The following is a 13,895-nucleotide window of genomic DNA, read 5'->3' as shown; positions in this document are numbered from 1 at the left end:
TGTTTCTGAAATTCTTATCCTATCCAGACGATAGAAGATCCTAAAATTAAGACTTACTGTCAAGAAAAGCATGCTCTAGAGAAAAGCCAAGGATGTGTTCACAGTATTCAGTCATACAAAGACTCTTTGAAGAAACTGAGGGAGTGACTCACAGACCCCCTCAATCTAACCAGGGATTCTCTGGGAAACTTGGATGTTATCCCTCAGCTGGCTCAGCAGAAGTCAAAAATAGAGATGGGATTATCTAGGAAATACCTGTGAATGAGCTTCATGGATAATGGAGTGAATCCCTGTGACATACACGGAAAACCCACAAGGTTCTTGAGAATTTTATATCAACAGAAACACTGCAAGCTTGGACTGAAAGAGACAGAGAGAACGAAATGAAAGAAGTCTGTCAGAACCCCCAAATTCTACAAGCAGGAAACAAGCTGATTAAAAACTATTTAGCTGCAAACATATGCCACCTTTCTTGAAAAAAGGATTATGCAGAGAGTGGAGCCGTGAGCCAAGAGGGCAGAGCCTCAAGCCTCAGAGGATTATTCTCAGATCTGAAGTATAAGGGAGTTTGCCTGGCTGGATTTCTAAATTGATTGGGAATGGTGACTTCCATTTTCTCCCTTTTTAGACCAGAGGATCTCTAGCTGTTGTCCTATCCCTGTTCCTTTGTCCTATTTTAGGAACAGATAGTTTGTTTCTTTAGTTTCTCAGGACCACAAATGAAGAAGCAGCGTGTCCCAGAGTGGATCATATCCAGAGTCTTACCTATACCTGATTTAGATGATAAGATTTGGCACTATTGAGCTGAGATTTAGATGAGATTGGGACTTTGAGTTGATACCACGGTGGATGAGATCTTTGGGGTCCATGGTTTGAGATAGCTGTAGTTTGTGTGTGGGATCGATACAAATCTTTGGAAACCAGAGGGCAGACTGGTAGGCAGAAGGATGTCCTCCAAAGATATCCATTCCCTGATCCCCAGAACCTGTGAATATCTTTACCTTACATGCAAAGGGACTTTGTGGGTGTGATTAAGGTTATGGCAACAGTAGAAAACTAACACAGCAATGTGGTATATGTTGGTTCCAAAACCCAGAAAGGCCTCCCGAATGTCTGACTTGTTCTTCGTGGTCAGGGATACACGATACAGCAACATGGGCTTAATTTCAAAAGGAGTAGCCTGCTAGACACACCTGACCTCCAGACCACCCAAACTTCATAGAAAGTACAGATCTCTCTCTTTTCAAGGGACTTGTCTCCCACTTTCTGGCATGCATACTCCATATTAATGTATCCTAGAGTACCTGCTACTTCCTGTTCACCAGGTTCTATCTGCTGCGTGTCATCTGAATATTAGTCCAGTGTGTTGTACTGTTGGACGACAGATGATCAAGGTCCTTGCCAACTGCTTCAGGTATTCTCTGCTTATTGGATAGAGAATAAAAGCATTTTCCAGATCAGTAGGTACGTACCAGTTGCCAGAGGCTATGTTTATTTGCTCTGGTAAGAAATGACATCTGGAGGAGCAGCTCTAATTAGGGTGAACACCTGATTAGGCTTATAGTAATGCACTGTTCTCCAAGACCCATTTTTCTGTACAGGCCAAACAGAGAAGTAAAAGGAGATGCGGTTGGGAGTCAACACCCCTGCATCTTTGAAGTCTTCAGTGGTGGCACCAATCTCAAAGGTGCCCACGAGACTCTGGTATCACTCTTTGTAGGGAAGGGGTACTTCAGGGGCTTTCACTTTGTTTCCCTGCCATATAGCCCTTACGCTGTGTACCGGAGAGCCAAGGAATCCTGCTCATTGCTGGGGTCAAAAGTAAGAAACAGCACAATCCACACAGGGAATTATAAGCAGTTTATTGTTGCTGAATAGTAAAATACAGCATGATATGTGGTGTGAGATGAGGCGGGTGATCCAACAAAAACTTGGACGAGATTGTTCATAGCAGTGCTGTTTACAGTAGCCAGAGGGTGGAAGCAGCCCAGATGTCCATCAACTGATGAATGGCGAACAAAATGCAGTCTATCCATTGAGTAGAATATTACGCAGCCATAGAAAGGGAATGAAGATACTTGCTGCAACATGGATGAACCTGAAAACCTGCTAAGTGAAAGAAGCCAATCACAAAAGGCCACTTCTTGTATGACTTCATTTGTATGAAGCACCCATAGGCGTGTGGCCATTTGCCTGTGTACAGAACAAACAGATCCATTAGAGACAGAACACACATTTGCAGTTGCAGGGGAGGGGGTCGTGGGGATGACTGCTTAATAGCTATAGAATTTCCTTTAGGGATGATGAAAATGTTCTGGAACTAGATAGTGGTGATGGTTATACAACATTGGGAATATACTCAAAGCCTCTGAATTGGACACTTTAAAATGATTTAAATGGTAATTTTTTGTCCATTTTACCACAGTAGGAAAAAATGCATACGCAAAGGAAAACTGTTTAAGGTTTTGGATAGTATATGCCACAAGAAATGAAGACAGCTCCCAAAGAGGCATTCCTAACATATTTAAATAGTGGTGGGAACAAATAAGTGGAATCATAGGATCTCGAGTGGTTATAGAGGAGAGGGCAGTGCGCCTTCCTGTTTAAACACAAGGCCAGCAGACGCAGCTGCAGCTCAGGCTTCTCTTCCTGTGCTGCCCAGGGCCATATCCTGTGGGGCTGTTTGTTTCCTGCCTAGTTTAGAATCTAGTTGCCAAATCACCCTCCTCCCAAAAGAATGAACTATGATTTCTCCCCAAGCCCATTTTGTGCTTCTGTGTTATTGGATACGTGGTCCCCACATCCCGTAGTAGCAATCCTTTTTTTGGTACAGGGCCATTGTGGCCCTAGCTAGTACTGTTCTTGTGAATGCAGAAGCAAAGGGCTTGAATAGATATTCATGCAGTGTTGAATAGCTGTTTGAACATTATAGCAATGTTGAGTTGTATGCATTCTTTATATATTCCTCTGTCTATTTATGAGTGCCTTTTCTCTCCTACCACACCCGTTATTATTTCACATTGGCAACTGACAGCTTGGTGGAACAGAGCAAGCAAGTGCACCCTCTTCACAGGCCTTCAGAAAAGAACTGTGTAACCTTGGTTCTTTTCAGCCATTTCTTTCCCACACTACAGCATAAGCAGCTGCCCAGGGAAAAAGTCAGCCAGCCCCAGGCAACCAGACTGCCATGGCTTAAAGCCACACCTCAGTCTTGAAGGTGCTCTTACACAGAAAGTTTGTGCTATAGAAAATTGCAATTGTGTTTTGGTCACAGCTTTTCAAATTAGAAACTTTTTCATGAGAACCTTTGTGAGTCTTCCTGTGACGCGTTGAGAAGTATCTTCACAGTTGCTGAGTGACTGAAATCACGGGCATGTGTGCTATATTATTAAGTTGACAGTAAGAAATTCACTTCATTTCAATTTTGTCTCCTTGACGATGTTTCCTATTCAAAAAAACTTAGAACTCATTTGTTCTCTTGTAACCTGAGCTGGGTTTCAGTTCTTTTCAGGCCAGAGTTCTGCTTGCTTTCATTTTGGGCCATTCAAAAATGAAACCTAAATGAATAGCAGTCAGTTTCCTAATGCATTTTTCTATTTTTAAACACAGGAGCTGGCTGCTAAGGAGCATGCTCCAACAGTCTTCTAAGTATCAGTAATTAAAAACACTTGCCTGCCCCCAGACTCACCTGGCTACTCGAACTTAGCAGAAAACTTGGGAGCAGTGAGAGAAAGAAGGCTGCATTTTCTCAGCCTTAGGAGAGAGTCAGTCTGCAGATCAGAACTCCTCCCCACACTATTAGAGTCTTTATGTTGAAGCAGTCCCCTGGTCACCACTCTGAGTTCCAACTTGGAAGGAAGAGAAGTCCTCAGAGCAGTGGGCTAAGTCCCAGCCTCAGGGCTGTCCACCCTTTGGGTCCTTCATGCTCTTCCCTCATCTCGGTAGGCAGACCTTCTGACTGCCAGCCATCAAGACCATATTTTTTCATTCCAGCTGGGTACTGCAGCACAGTCTCTGCCCTCTACCTTCATGGAGTTCAGCTTAGTAGAGGAAGACAGACACATACACAGGTATAGGCCAGGATGGCACGTGTTATTTTAGAGTTATGAACAGAGAATCATGAAAGTAACTAATTCAGCAGTGCCAGCTCTTGACGAAGAGCCAAGACCTCGTTTTCACTCTAGTCATCTGCTCCTCCATATCAGTTAAAGTGCTCCTGGAAACAAGCAGTTTTCCTACAAGCTTTCTGTTGGCCAGGATTGAGTCATACACATGCCCATCCCTAGCTGCAAGGGAGTCTAGGAATGTGGCATTGTGACATAGAGGTGGCTCTGCCAGATTCTGTCATGGGAACTGGGCTCTGCCGACAGGAAGAAGTCATAGACTAGCTATTGGATCATCCCCAACTGTGTCTACCCCACCCCCATGCCCAGTATTTAGAAATCCAAGGTGTGTATGTAGCTAAAGTGTAGGCTCACTAGCTCTCCATTATCCAGCTTTGTATCATAAATCAGTAAAGAAAGAAGAGACATGATATAGGAAGACCTTGAGCTTTTTCTGTCCACTTTAAGCCTACAGGAACTCCTGTGACAAATAGAATAGTCATTTTCTAAATGCTGAGTGCCAGGCACTGAGCCAGAGTACTTTATATCTTATCTGTAATCTCAAAACACTGTGAGAAAGTTGGGTTTTCCCAATTTAAAAATGAAGGAACTGAGTCTCCAAGCAGTTGAGTAATTTACCCAAGGTCATACAACTGATGAACTGAACCCAGTTCTCAGACTCCAAACATAGGCTCTTTTCACTCTTTGAATGTTACCAAAAGGGCTAGGCAATCATTGTATGTGGAAAGAAATACTTAATGGCCATAATATTTTTCTTTCCTCGTCTTCCCTGCTATCTCCAATCATGCTTTCTTTTTCTCAGTGAAGAAAAAATGACTGCTGCTCGCATTAGAAAATGCCACAAGTGTGGGACTGGCCTCATCAAATCCGAGGGGTGCAACCGCATGTCTTGCCGCTGTGGTGCCCAGATGTGCTACCTCTGTCGAGTGTCTATCAATGGATATGACCATTTCTGCCAGCATCCTCGCTCACCTGGAGCACCTTGCCAGGAGTGTTCAAGATGCTCTCTCTGGACCGACCCCACTGTAAGTGAATGCACAGCTGCCTGTTGCTTTATAGGGGGACAATATTGGTAAGGTAATATAATGACAAGAGATTTTATAAATTCATAACATGTTTTGACTCATGAGAAGGTAGGAAATTACATAGAGACAGATAACCACAGGAAAAAAATTGAGAAAGTAATCAAAAGGCTACTCCTCAGAAAGTAGCTTGCTCAAGCAGTTTATGGGTAAATCCGTTTCAGTCTTTTTAGGGAATAAAATTTTTCTGTGCCATCTGAAATATCCCAGAGCATAGCAAACTAAAGTTTTACATCTGCAGCCATGCACTGTGTAACTTTTTGCACGATGGACTGCATATATGACAGTGGTCCCATGAGCTTAGTACTATATAGCCTAGATGTGTAGTAGGTTATACCATCTACGTTTGTGTAAGTGCAGACTGTGATGTTACACAGCGACGAAAACACCTAGTGATACATTTCTCAGAACATATCCCATGTTAAGCGACACACGACTGCATTTGTGTAAAGCCTGATACCAAAATCTGACAGCGATAACCATAAGAAAGAAAACTACAGATCCATCTCTCTTATGAATATAGGTTTCAAATTCTCTAAATAAAATTTCAGTAAATAGAAACCATGACCAAGTGAGATTGTTCCAGAAATGCAAGGATGGTTCAATACTGAGACCTCTATTAATAAAATTCACCATATGATGTCTTTAGATGGTAAAAAGACATTTAATAAAATCAAATATCCATTCTTGATTGACACCTTAAAAAATAGAATTAGGACACTTTACTTAATATGATTTTTTTAAACCCCATATTTCAAAACAGTCATTAGCATATATTTAGTAGTGAAATACCTATACAGAAACATTCCCCAAAAGGCAGATATAGACTATCACCGCTGTTTTGTTCTGAACTGCTAGTCAATGGTAAAAGAATGCTAAAAGAATAAAAGGTATAGATATTGGAGAAGATAATCACTAATGTTTATTGGGCACCCACTGCCGTCAGACACTGTTCTAAGCACTTTTATAGGCAAAGCAGAAAGGCAAATCTACCATTTTAAACCTGAGAAAAGACAAAATAATCAACTGGAAAGCCATTAGAAGCAGTGGAAAGATGGCTAGATACAAAATAAATAGCCAGAATGCCATTCCCAGTAACAATATAAATCATAAAATACCCTAAAATGAACTTTAACAAGAAGTATGAAGAAAACTAAAACTATTGAAGGACATGAGGAGACAAACATATGGAGAAATAAGCTTTGTTCTTAAGTTTTAGTATTGAAAATGGATCAGTTCTTATTAAAATAAGTGTGAAACTATCACAGTCAGTTGTAAGCTGATCTATGAGAATGGCAGTGTGACGGGGGCCGGCCCCATGGCCGAGTGGTTAAGTTCTCACATTCTGCTTCCGCGGCCCAGGGTTTCTCCGGTTCGGATCCTGGGCGTGGACATGGCACTGCTCATCACGCCACGCTGGGGTGGCATCCCACATGCCACAACTAGAAGGACCCACAACTAAAAAATACATATATACACAACTATGTACTGGGGGCCATTAGGGAGAAAGAAAAAAAAAGAATAGCAATGTGATATGTGAAGAAACTTGTTCTACCAAAAAGTGACTCAGCGTAACAGAGAATGCCTGCTAACCGAGCAGATGAGGACGCGTGTGCACCAAAGCCCCCTGAGGCCAGTGCCAGCCGGTCACTCCTCAGCTTGCGCTGGGACAAGGGAGGGTGACCTGGGTAGCGGAAGGGCTCCTTGTCCCTCTAAGGGGAGACTCAGTATTACGGAGAGATCACTTCTCTCCAAAGTAATCTACGGGTTTACTGCACTTCTCACTTAAATTCACTGACATTTATTTTTTTCTTGAAAAATTACCTGTAATTTTGAAAATGAGGCTACTTTTTACTCCAAAGCAACACTAATCAAAGCAGTGTAGGGTAACACAAGAATAGGCAGATACATCAAAAGGGCAAAATAGAGACCAGAAACAGACCCATAAGAATTTAATGTGTGGTGAAAATGCCATTTCAGGTCACTGGAGAAATGATGGATTCATCCATTCTTTCATTCTTAACTTTAGTGTTGCCAGGACTGGTCTGAACAGCACAGCCCCTGTCCTCATGGAGTTGACAGTTTGATACAGTCTAGAAGAAGAATCTTTTGTGTAGTTGGTGCTGTGTAGGAATCATAAGAGTGAGGTGATGGGGAATGACAGGATCTGAGGGGAGGAGGCCCACTGGAGAGTGATCAGGACAGGCGTCTGTGAGCAGCATTTGCAGTGACACCTGCATGCAGAGGAGGAGCGAGGCAGCCGAGGAAATGAAACAAATTCAGTCTGTTTAGGGACCAAAAAGGTCCCTGTGGTTTTCAGCTGGTGAGCTGGGGGAGGAAAGTGAGAGGGGGGCAGAACCAGGCCATGGGTCTCACCGAGGGCGTGGGAGCTCTTGCAGGGGTGACGTAGGGGAGTGACTTGGCCTAATTTACGTTTTCATGATCACACTGGCTGCCATGTGGGAGAGAAACATTCTGTAGCTGTTTGCGGGCACTGGGCTAACCATTTGGAAATACATCCAGAAAACAAAGGAGATGACTTCTGTAATCTTGGAGGAGAGAAGGTCCGTCTTGGTGTTATATCAAGGCCAGACTAAAAATAAATAAATTCTCTTTGGCGAAAGACACCATAAACCAAGGTAAAGGTAAATGAAAAACTGGGGAAAATAGTTGTAACATACATATGCTATAAATGAATGTTGTTAATATGTAAAGAGTAATACGACTCAATAAGAAATCAAGAAGTAGCCCTATATTAATAAGGATCAGTTGGCTTCAAATAACAGGAAACCCAAAAAGTACAGTGGCTGACATAAGATAGAAGTTTATTTCTCCCTCCTGTGTAAGTACAGCCGTGGACAGACCAGGGGTGGTGGCTGTTGACATTAGTATAGTACGTGGCTACAAAGAGTGGTGCTATATATCTCTATTTAAAAACATGGAGAGAAAAACGTGGAAAGATTACACATAGAACATAAGCAGCATGTAGCTGGGGTCGCAGACTCAGGTTGCCACAGGGGCAAGTAGTAACGTAAATGATTGATGAATGTGAAGTAGGCCAGGTCTAGGAGACAGCGGGGTGTAGTGGGGACTGTGGCAAACAGGAGAGGCTGTGGGCCCCGTCTACGGGGCTGCTGTTCAGGTCTCACAGATTGTTGCCAGATGAGACTGTGCTCAGTTACCACAGCCTCAGATTTTCCAGAGAGGTTGGAAATCAGTATTTTAGTGTGAAATCTCCCAATTTTTAAAGATTGTCCATTAATCCAAATATCTTTAAAATACTGTGCAAGCCAGCACTTTATTAAAAGCCAAAGGAAAAGTCATGTTAGCCATCAGTCTTTACCCCGATGCAGAACATCTCCAATATGCCCACCAACAGAGAGCATCAGGGTAATGGTCTGGCCACTGTGGGAAAGCCACCACAGCCCATTCCGGTGCCTGATCCTCGTCCTCAGAGCTGCCAACAGCTTTGGAACGCAGGGAGGCCTGTGGAAACCCAGCTTCCTCAGTGGGTGGAAAATTGGGCTGGGGCGCCCAGGAATTGCTCCTTCCGTGGCTCTGTGGCCCAGTAAGACGCTTAGCTAGCCCGCTCCTGTCACTGAGGAAATACACGAAAGAAAGAGGAGGATTTCTAAGGAGACAGTCATCCTTCTGTTGCTGGTTGAGTGGAGGGAGGTGCGGCCCACGGTAGGAAGTGCTTGGCGAGGTGACCCCGGCTGCTTTTTGTGACACACCTTCCCAGGACCTGGCAGTTCTACTGACTCACTTGCTCAGGCCCATCCAGCTAGCCAACTGGGGGCCTTAGCATCTCTAGGAACTTCGTGAGGAAATGGGATCCATTTTTTCGGCTGGAACTCCTAAGAAGTATGCCTCCCACTGCATTTCGTCTCTAAAAACAGGGAGCAGAGTGGGAGTTACCACATGAGGGAGGGTGTTTAGCAGTCAAGCCTATTCTCAGCTCTGTTTTTCTTTCTTCTCCCTCTTGTTCTTGTCCCTTCTCCTGCCACCTCCCCTTACTTCCCACATGTGGAATTGATTAGGGGGGTTTCTCAAGTTCTGTTACCTTGTTTGGGTGCTGTAGCATGCGACTGCCCCCTTGTTTTCTCGTTGATTTGTTGTCTTCCACCCTGAGAAAAGTTATGTAGTGGCTCAAAATAAAGTTCGAAAGGAAGGTCAGGCAAATAGAAATCCCCCCCCATTGCCTCTGGCGGCTGCAGCCAGAGGTTTTATCCCGTCTGTCCCATTCCCATCAAAACCAAGGTCCGCCCCGTTTCCTTGATTCTCACCAGGAGGCCTATTGAATTCCAACCCGGCATCTGTTGGGGCTGCTGAGAACACAAAGCCATTCAGAAGTTCAGGGAAACAAAGCATGCCCTGTCATCCGAGCCTTTGCTCCGGCTTAATTAACCAGCAAGGCCAGGAAAATCTCTCATTTGTCAGTGAGGGAGTTGTCCCTTCATGGTTTGGAGAGAAGTTGGGTTTTCATCCTTAATGACTAGAGATTGCTTGGGAACCTGCACTGACTCCATATTAGAGTGCTAAAATGGTGAATAGTAAACTTTCTTTCTCTGTTAGTTATCAAAAATAAGCCAAAAACATTCAACCAAGAGTCCTACAAAACAAGATGTCTTTTTAGGAAGGGGGAGAAAAACCAGAAGCAAACACAGTCACAGCAAACCACAGTTTTCTGGTTTAAGAGGTCAGAATGCAAAGCCAGATCTCATCACAGAAATGAACAAATGTTATTTTGCAGTAGGGGCAGGGGTATCCTGGTCTTTACTGGATTAAAATATGCTGGCTCTCTTGGGTCCACGTGTGGCCATGTGAGTGCTAGCTAAAGGAGTTAACGAGTTGTATCTGTTAGAAGCCGCGTTCCGAAGAACAGTCACCTGGCAGTCTGGATTCCAGAAGTGGGGCACATTTCATAACAGCATTTTCTCTTTAAATGCAGAACAAAGTCTATGTTTATCTTGTGCTTAGACTGCGAGAAACTGCAGAGAATTGTTTTCCACAACTTCTTTGTTGTTTGAATGTTAAGAGTTTGGAGCATGCTCACTTCAAACAAAGCCTGGGGTTTCTACGACCAGGCTCCTGTGTGGCGCCATTATCACCCAGCCATTTGGTGGGGAGACCTACTCATTTTCCCCAAGCCTTCAGTGGATTGAACCTGACATAAATATGTGTTAATTTAATTCTGTCATAATTCCTAAAGGCAGATGTATTGTCCCAGTTTTACAAATGAGGAAACTTGCTGAAGATTGTGGTCAGTACATGGTAGCACAGGTTTCTGTCCCAGGTCATTTGTTCTCTTAGCGTCTTCAGCAAAGCCACCACCTCCTGCCTTCTCCCCTCGGTGGCTCTCGTAGTACCCAGGCTAGACCAGTGTGCACCGTCTTCCTGGTGGGTCGATCAGGCATGTGGAGGGCACCAGGCACTTTTGAGGCCCTTGTTTGAGTGGCCAGGGCAAAAATGAAATGTTGCAGGAATAAAGGGAGAAGAATATTTCAGACAGAATTGATGACGAAAAGGTGGAAACCCCACAGGAAAAATAGTCCAAACTTTAGGTCGGTGACTAATTTTGGGGTCAGGTTTTCCTTAACTTTTTTAATTTATCTTCTGCAAAAGGAACAAGGTAGTAAAGTGAACCCCCGTGTAGTTCCGTCACCCAGTTTTCACAATTGGCCTTATTAGCATTTTCTTTCTAGTCAGTGTTTGAAATACCATTGTTTCCCTTACAGCAGGGGGGTAGGACCACTTTCCTGTTCTGCAGGTGAGGAAAATGAGACTCTGATCACGGTGAAATCAGGGTCCAAACCCAGGTCTTCGACCAGATACCAGCCCCTTCACTCCACGAGTCTCCACGCCCCGGAGCGGGAGGGCACCGACGCAGGAGATCGCCAGTATGCCCCCGGGTCCCTGAGTCCAGTGAACCAGGCGAACCTCTGCAGAGGGCTGGGGCCCTTGCTGGACTCCTTCCCCACTGAGCAAGTTGCAGATGGTAGAAAGGGGGCCTGGCAGCTCCAAACGGTGATGGTGTCCCCAGGTTTAGATGTCACTAGAGGACTTTACTAAGAAGGGTGGCAGGGGGCCAGCCCAGTGGCACAGTGGTTGAGTTCACATGCCCCACTTCGCTGGCCCCAGGGTTCACAGATTTGGATACCAGGCGCAGACCCAGCACCATTCATCAAGCCACGCTGCGGTGGCATCCCACATGAAACAGAGGAAGATGGGTACAGATGTTAGCTCAGCAACAGTCTTCCTCAGCATGCAGAGGAAGCTTCGCAACAGATGTTAGCTCAGGGCCAGTCTTACACACACACAAATAAAGAAGAGTGGCAGCATGGCTCAGTCAGTCCAGTAAACACAGTGTGTTGGTATGTGTTGTCTTCAGCAAATGCCAGCAGGCCCCAGGCTAAGCACTTGACCCTGACAGGAGTCAAAACATGACCACATTCCCTGCTGCATCAAGGTCCCTTTGGGAGAGCTCTAGATAGAAAGGTGTTTGGGTGCTGGACCTCTGTGACCTGAGGAGACAGCTGCAAAGGCCAGCTCAGAGCCTGTCCAGTCTTTGCCCCTCCCCAGCACGTTGTCCAGCCCCCCACTGGGCCGTTCCAGACCCCAGCTGCACAGCATGTGCCGCTGCAGGCTGCGCCTCACCCTCCTCCCCCCAGTTTCCTGTTGCAGGGGGACAGCTGGGGCTGGGGGCTTAGGGTCTGGCGTTGCTCGGTGATCTGCAGCCGATCTGGGAAGAATTTGAAACGAAATCCTCAGCTCTTTGGGAGCCTTTTATGAAATCATTGCAAGTTTATTAACAACAGCTGCGGCCACACAGGACCTGGATCCCTGCCCCAACCCCACCCCCAAAATCACAGGAGGGAAGCAGCAGTTGACTTGTAATTCCCAGTCATCTTTTTAAGGGGAGAAAAGTGAAATGAAGAAGAAAAGCCACGCATCCTCCCTCCGTGGTCACGGGAGGCTGGACAGCAGGCGAGCGGGTGGCCAGCCCTGGTGATGAGAAATGCTGAAGAAAACAGAGGCTCTGAAGGATGTTTAAAAGCTTCAGCAAGAACAGCCCTGGGCCAAGTGCTTAAAGGTCTATTTTAGGAACCTTCCGCCTGTGGCTGGCGATGACTGTGAATATCTGATGGTGGAAACATTCTTTTTCCCCTTTAACCACTTGAAGTTTCTCTTCCTTCATTTTCTTCCGTCCAGACCCTGTTGCACAGGCAGAGCTGCAGGGCCTCGTTGTTGAGGGGCAAGTTGACGAGTGGGTTTTGTGGTTGTTTCTTCTTAATTCAAACCTCTCTGGTGACTTGTACCTCATTTCCTGCCGGCGACTCTTGTGCTGAGTGGGTTTTGGAGAGGCCGGGCCTGCCGTCGCCTCATGCTCCTGCTGCCTTACTCCCCACCCACCTCCATGTGAAGCCAGCATGTCAGAGTCTTCCGTCTTGGACCGGCACTTTCTGTATCCTGCTGAGCTCAGAGGAATTCAGGGAAAGGAAATAAAACCTTCTCCCTGTTAAGATGCAACCCGCTCAGTTGTTTATTTAAAGGACTCTTCCAGATCTCCTGGGCAGTGAGACTCCATGTCGCTTTCTGCTTTAAGCCTTTCTCCCCGACACTGCTGTCGGGGTGCGTCAGCCCACCGTGGGTGCTGCTCACGTTCCCTTCACGGTTCTCATTGCATCTAGTTGTGGTCTCTGGCTTCCACTCCCAGAGTGGCTGTGGGTAGCGATAGAAAGTGCTGGGTGGTTCACTTCTCTAGCGTGGTGTCTCGTTACACTCAGTCTTTTGAGTCCTGCCCATGCTGGGACATACTATGGTTGCTAACCAGTGTCCACTCCCTCCCATCTCAGCCTCGCCTTGCTTATAGGCACACTCTGTGGATCTCTTTGAAAGTTTTCACTGAGACTAGGAGAGGCCAGAAAGAGGGCAGAGAAGGGGACTCATCCAGGCCTACTCAGTCAGTCTTGAAGCCCTCACCACAGGCCAGGGAGAGGCGTGCCAGGGCCAGGGGCGCTGCATCTCACCCTTGATTGCCGTTCACTAGAGCCTGTTGGGGTGTCCAGTGTGGTGGGGAGACAGAGAGCAGTCTGCTCCTCCCGCAGTTGCCCGCTGACCAAGGCAGGCAGAGTGTGAAGGGGAACTCGAGTCTCCGGCAGGTTCCATTTAGCCTCCAGCCCTAGTGAGGGCAGAGCAGTGGGGGGTGTCCTAGCAGCCCACTCTCGAGGCCTGTGGCTTCAACTGCCTGCAGAGCTGAGACCCGCCCAGGCTCCCCTGGGGCCTGTAAGCCCAGACCTCCAGCCCCAGGGGCAGCTGGTCCCTGCCCTGGTCTGATTTCACGCCTCACCACTTGGGGACCCTCAGCATGTCACTGCCTCCTCAGAGCCTCAGTTTCCTCACGGATAGAATCCTGGCCAGGCCCCACCCCTACCCTCCAGGACTAGGAGAGACACTAGAGAGCGGGCGTGTGAGAGCCAGAGCAGTCCAGGGCCTGGCTGTGCAGAGCACAGTCTTCTAGAAGGAAACCTCTGATTTTTGGAAAGTGAGATATGGATGCAGAAACAACCAGTGGGAATTAGGCCAAAGTGTTCCTGGGAGTTATCTGCAGTGAGGAATTTACCGGTGACTTTTTTTAGTTTATGTTCTGTTAACCTTTGTTTTTCCAATGTTGCTTTAACGTGTGTGA

At 46.1% G+C, this 13,895-nt stretch overlaps 1 protein-coding gene across 2 annotated transcripts in view; it reads left to right on the top strand.

The window, feature by feature from the left end:
* RNF216 (ring finger protein 216) overlaps positions 1 to 13,895 on the top strand; it is a 160,611-nt gene that overhangs the window by 137,117 nt on the left and 9,599 nt on the right. For both annotated transcript variants that reach the window (XM_044746461.2, XM_044746462.2), the window contains exon 15: positions 4,927 to 5,149. In XM_044746461.2, the coding sequence (XP_044602396.1) occupies positions 4,927 to 5,149 (223 nt within the window). The remainder of the gene's footprint in view (positions 1 to 4,926; positions 5,150 to 13,895) is intronic.

Source organism: Equus asinus, chromosome 14 (assembly GCF_041296235.1).
Source record: "Equus asinus isolate D_3611 breed Donkey chromosome 14, EquAss-T2T_v2, whole genome shotgun sequence".
Taxonomy (NCBI): domain Eukaryota; kingdom Metazoa; phylum Chordata; class Mammalia; order Perissodactyla; family Equidae; genus Equus; species Equus asinus.
This window is presented reverse-complemented; position numbering and strand designations above follow the sequence as displayed.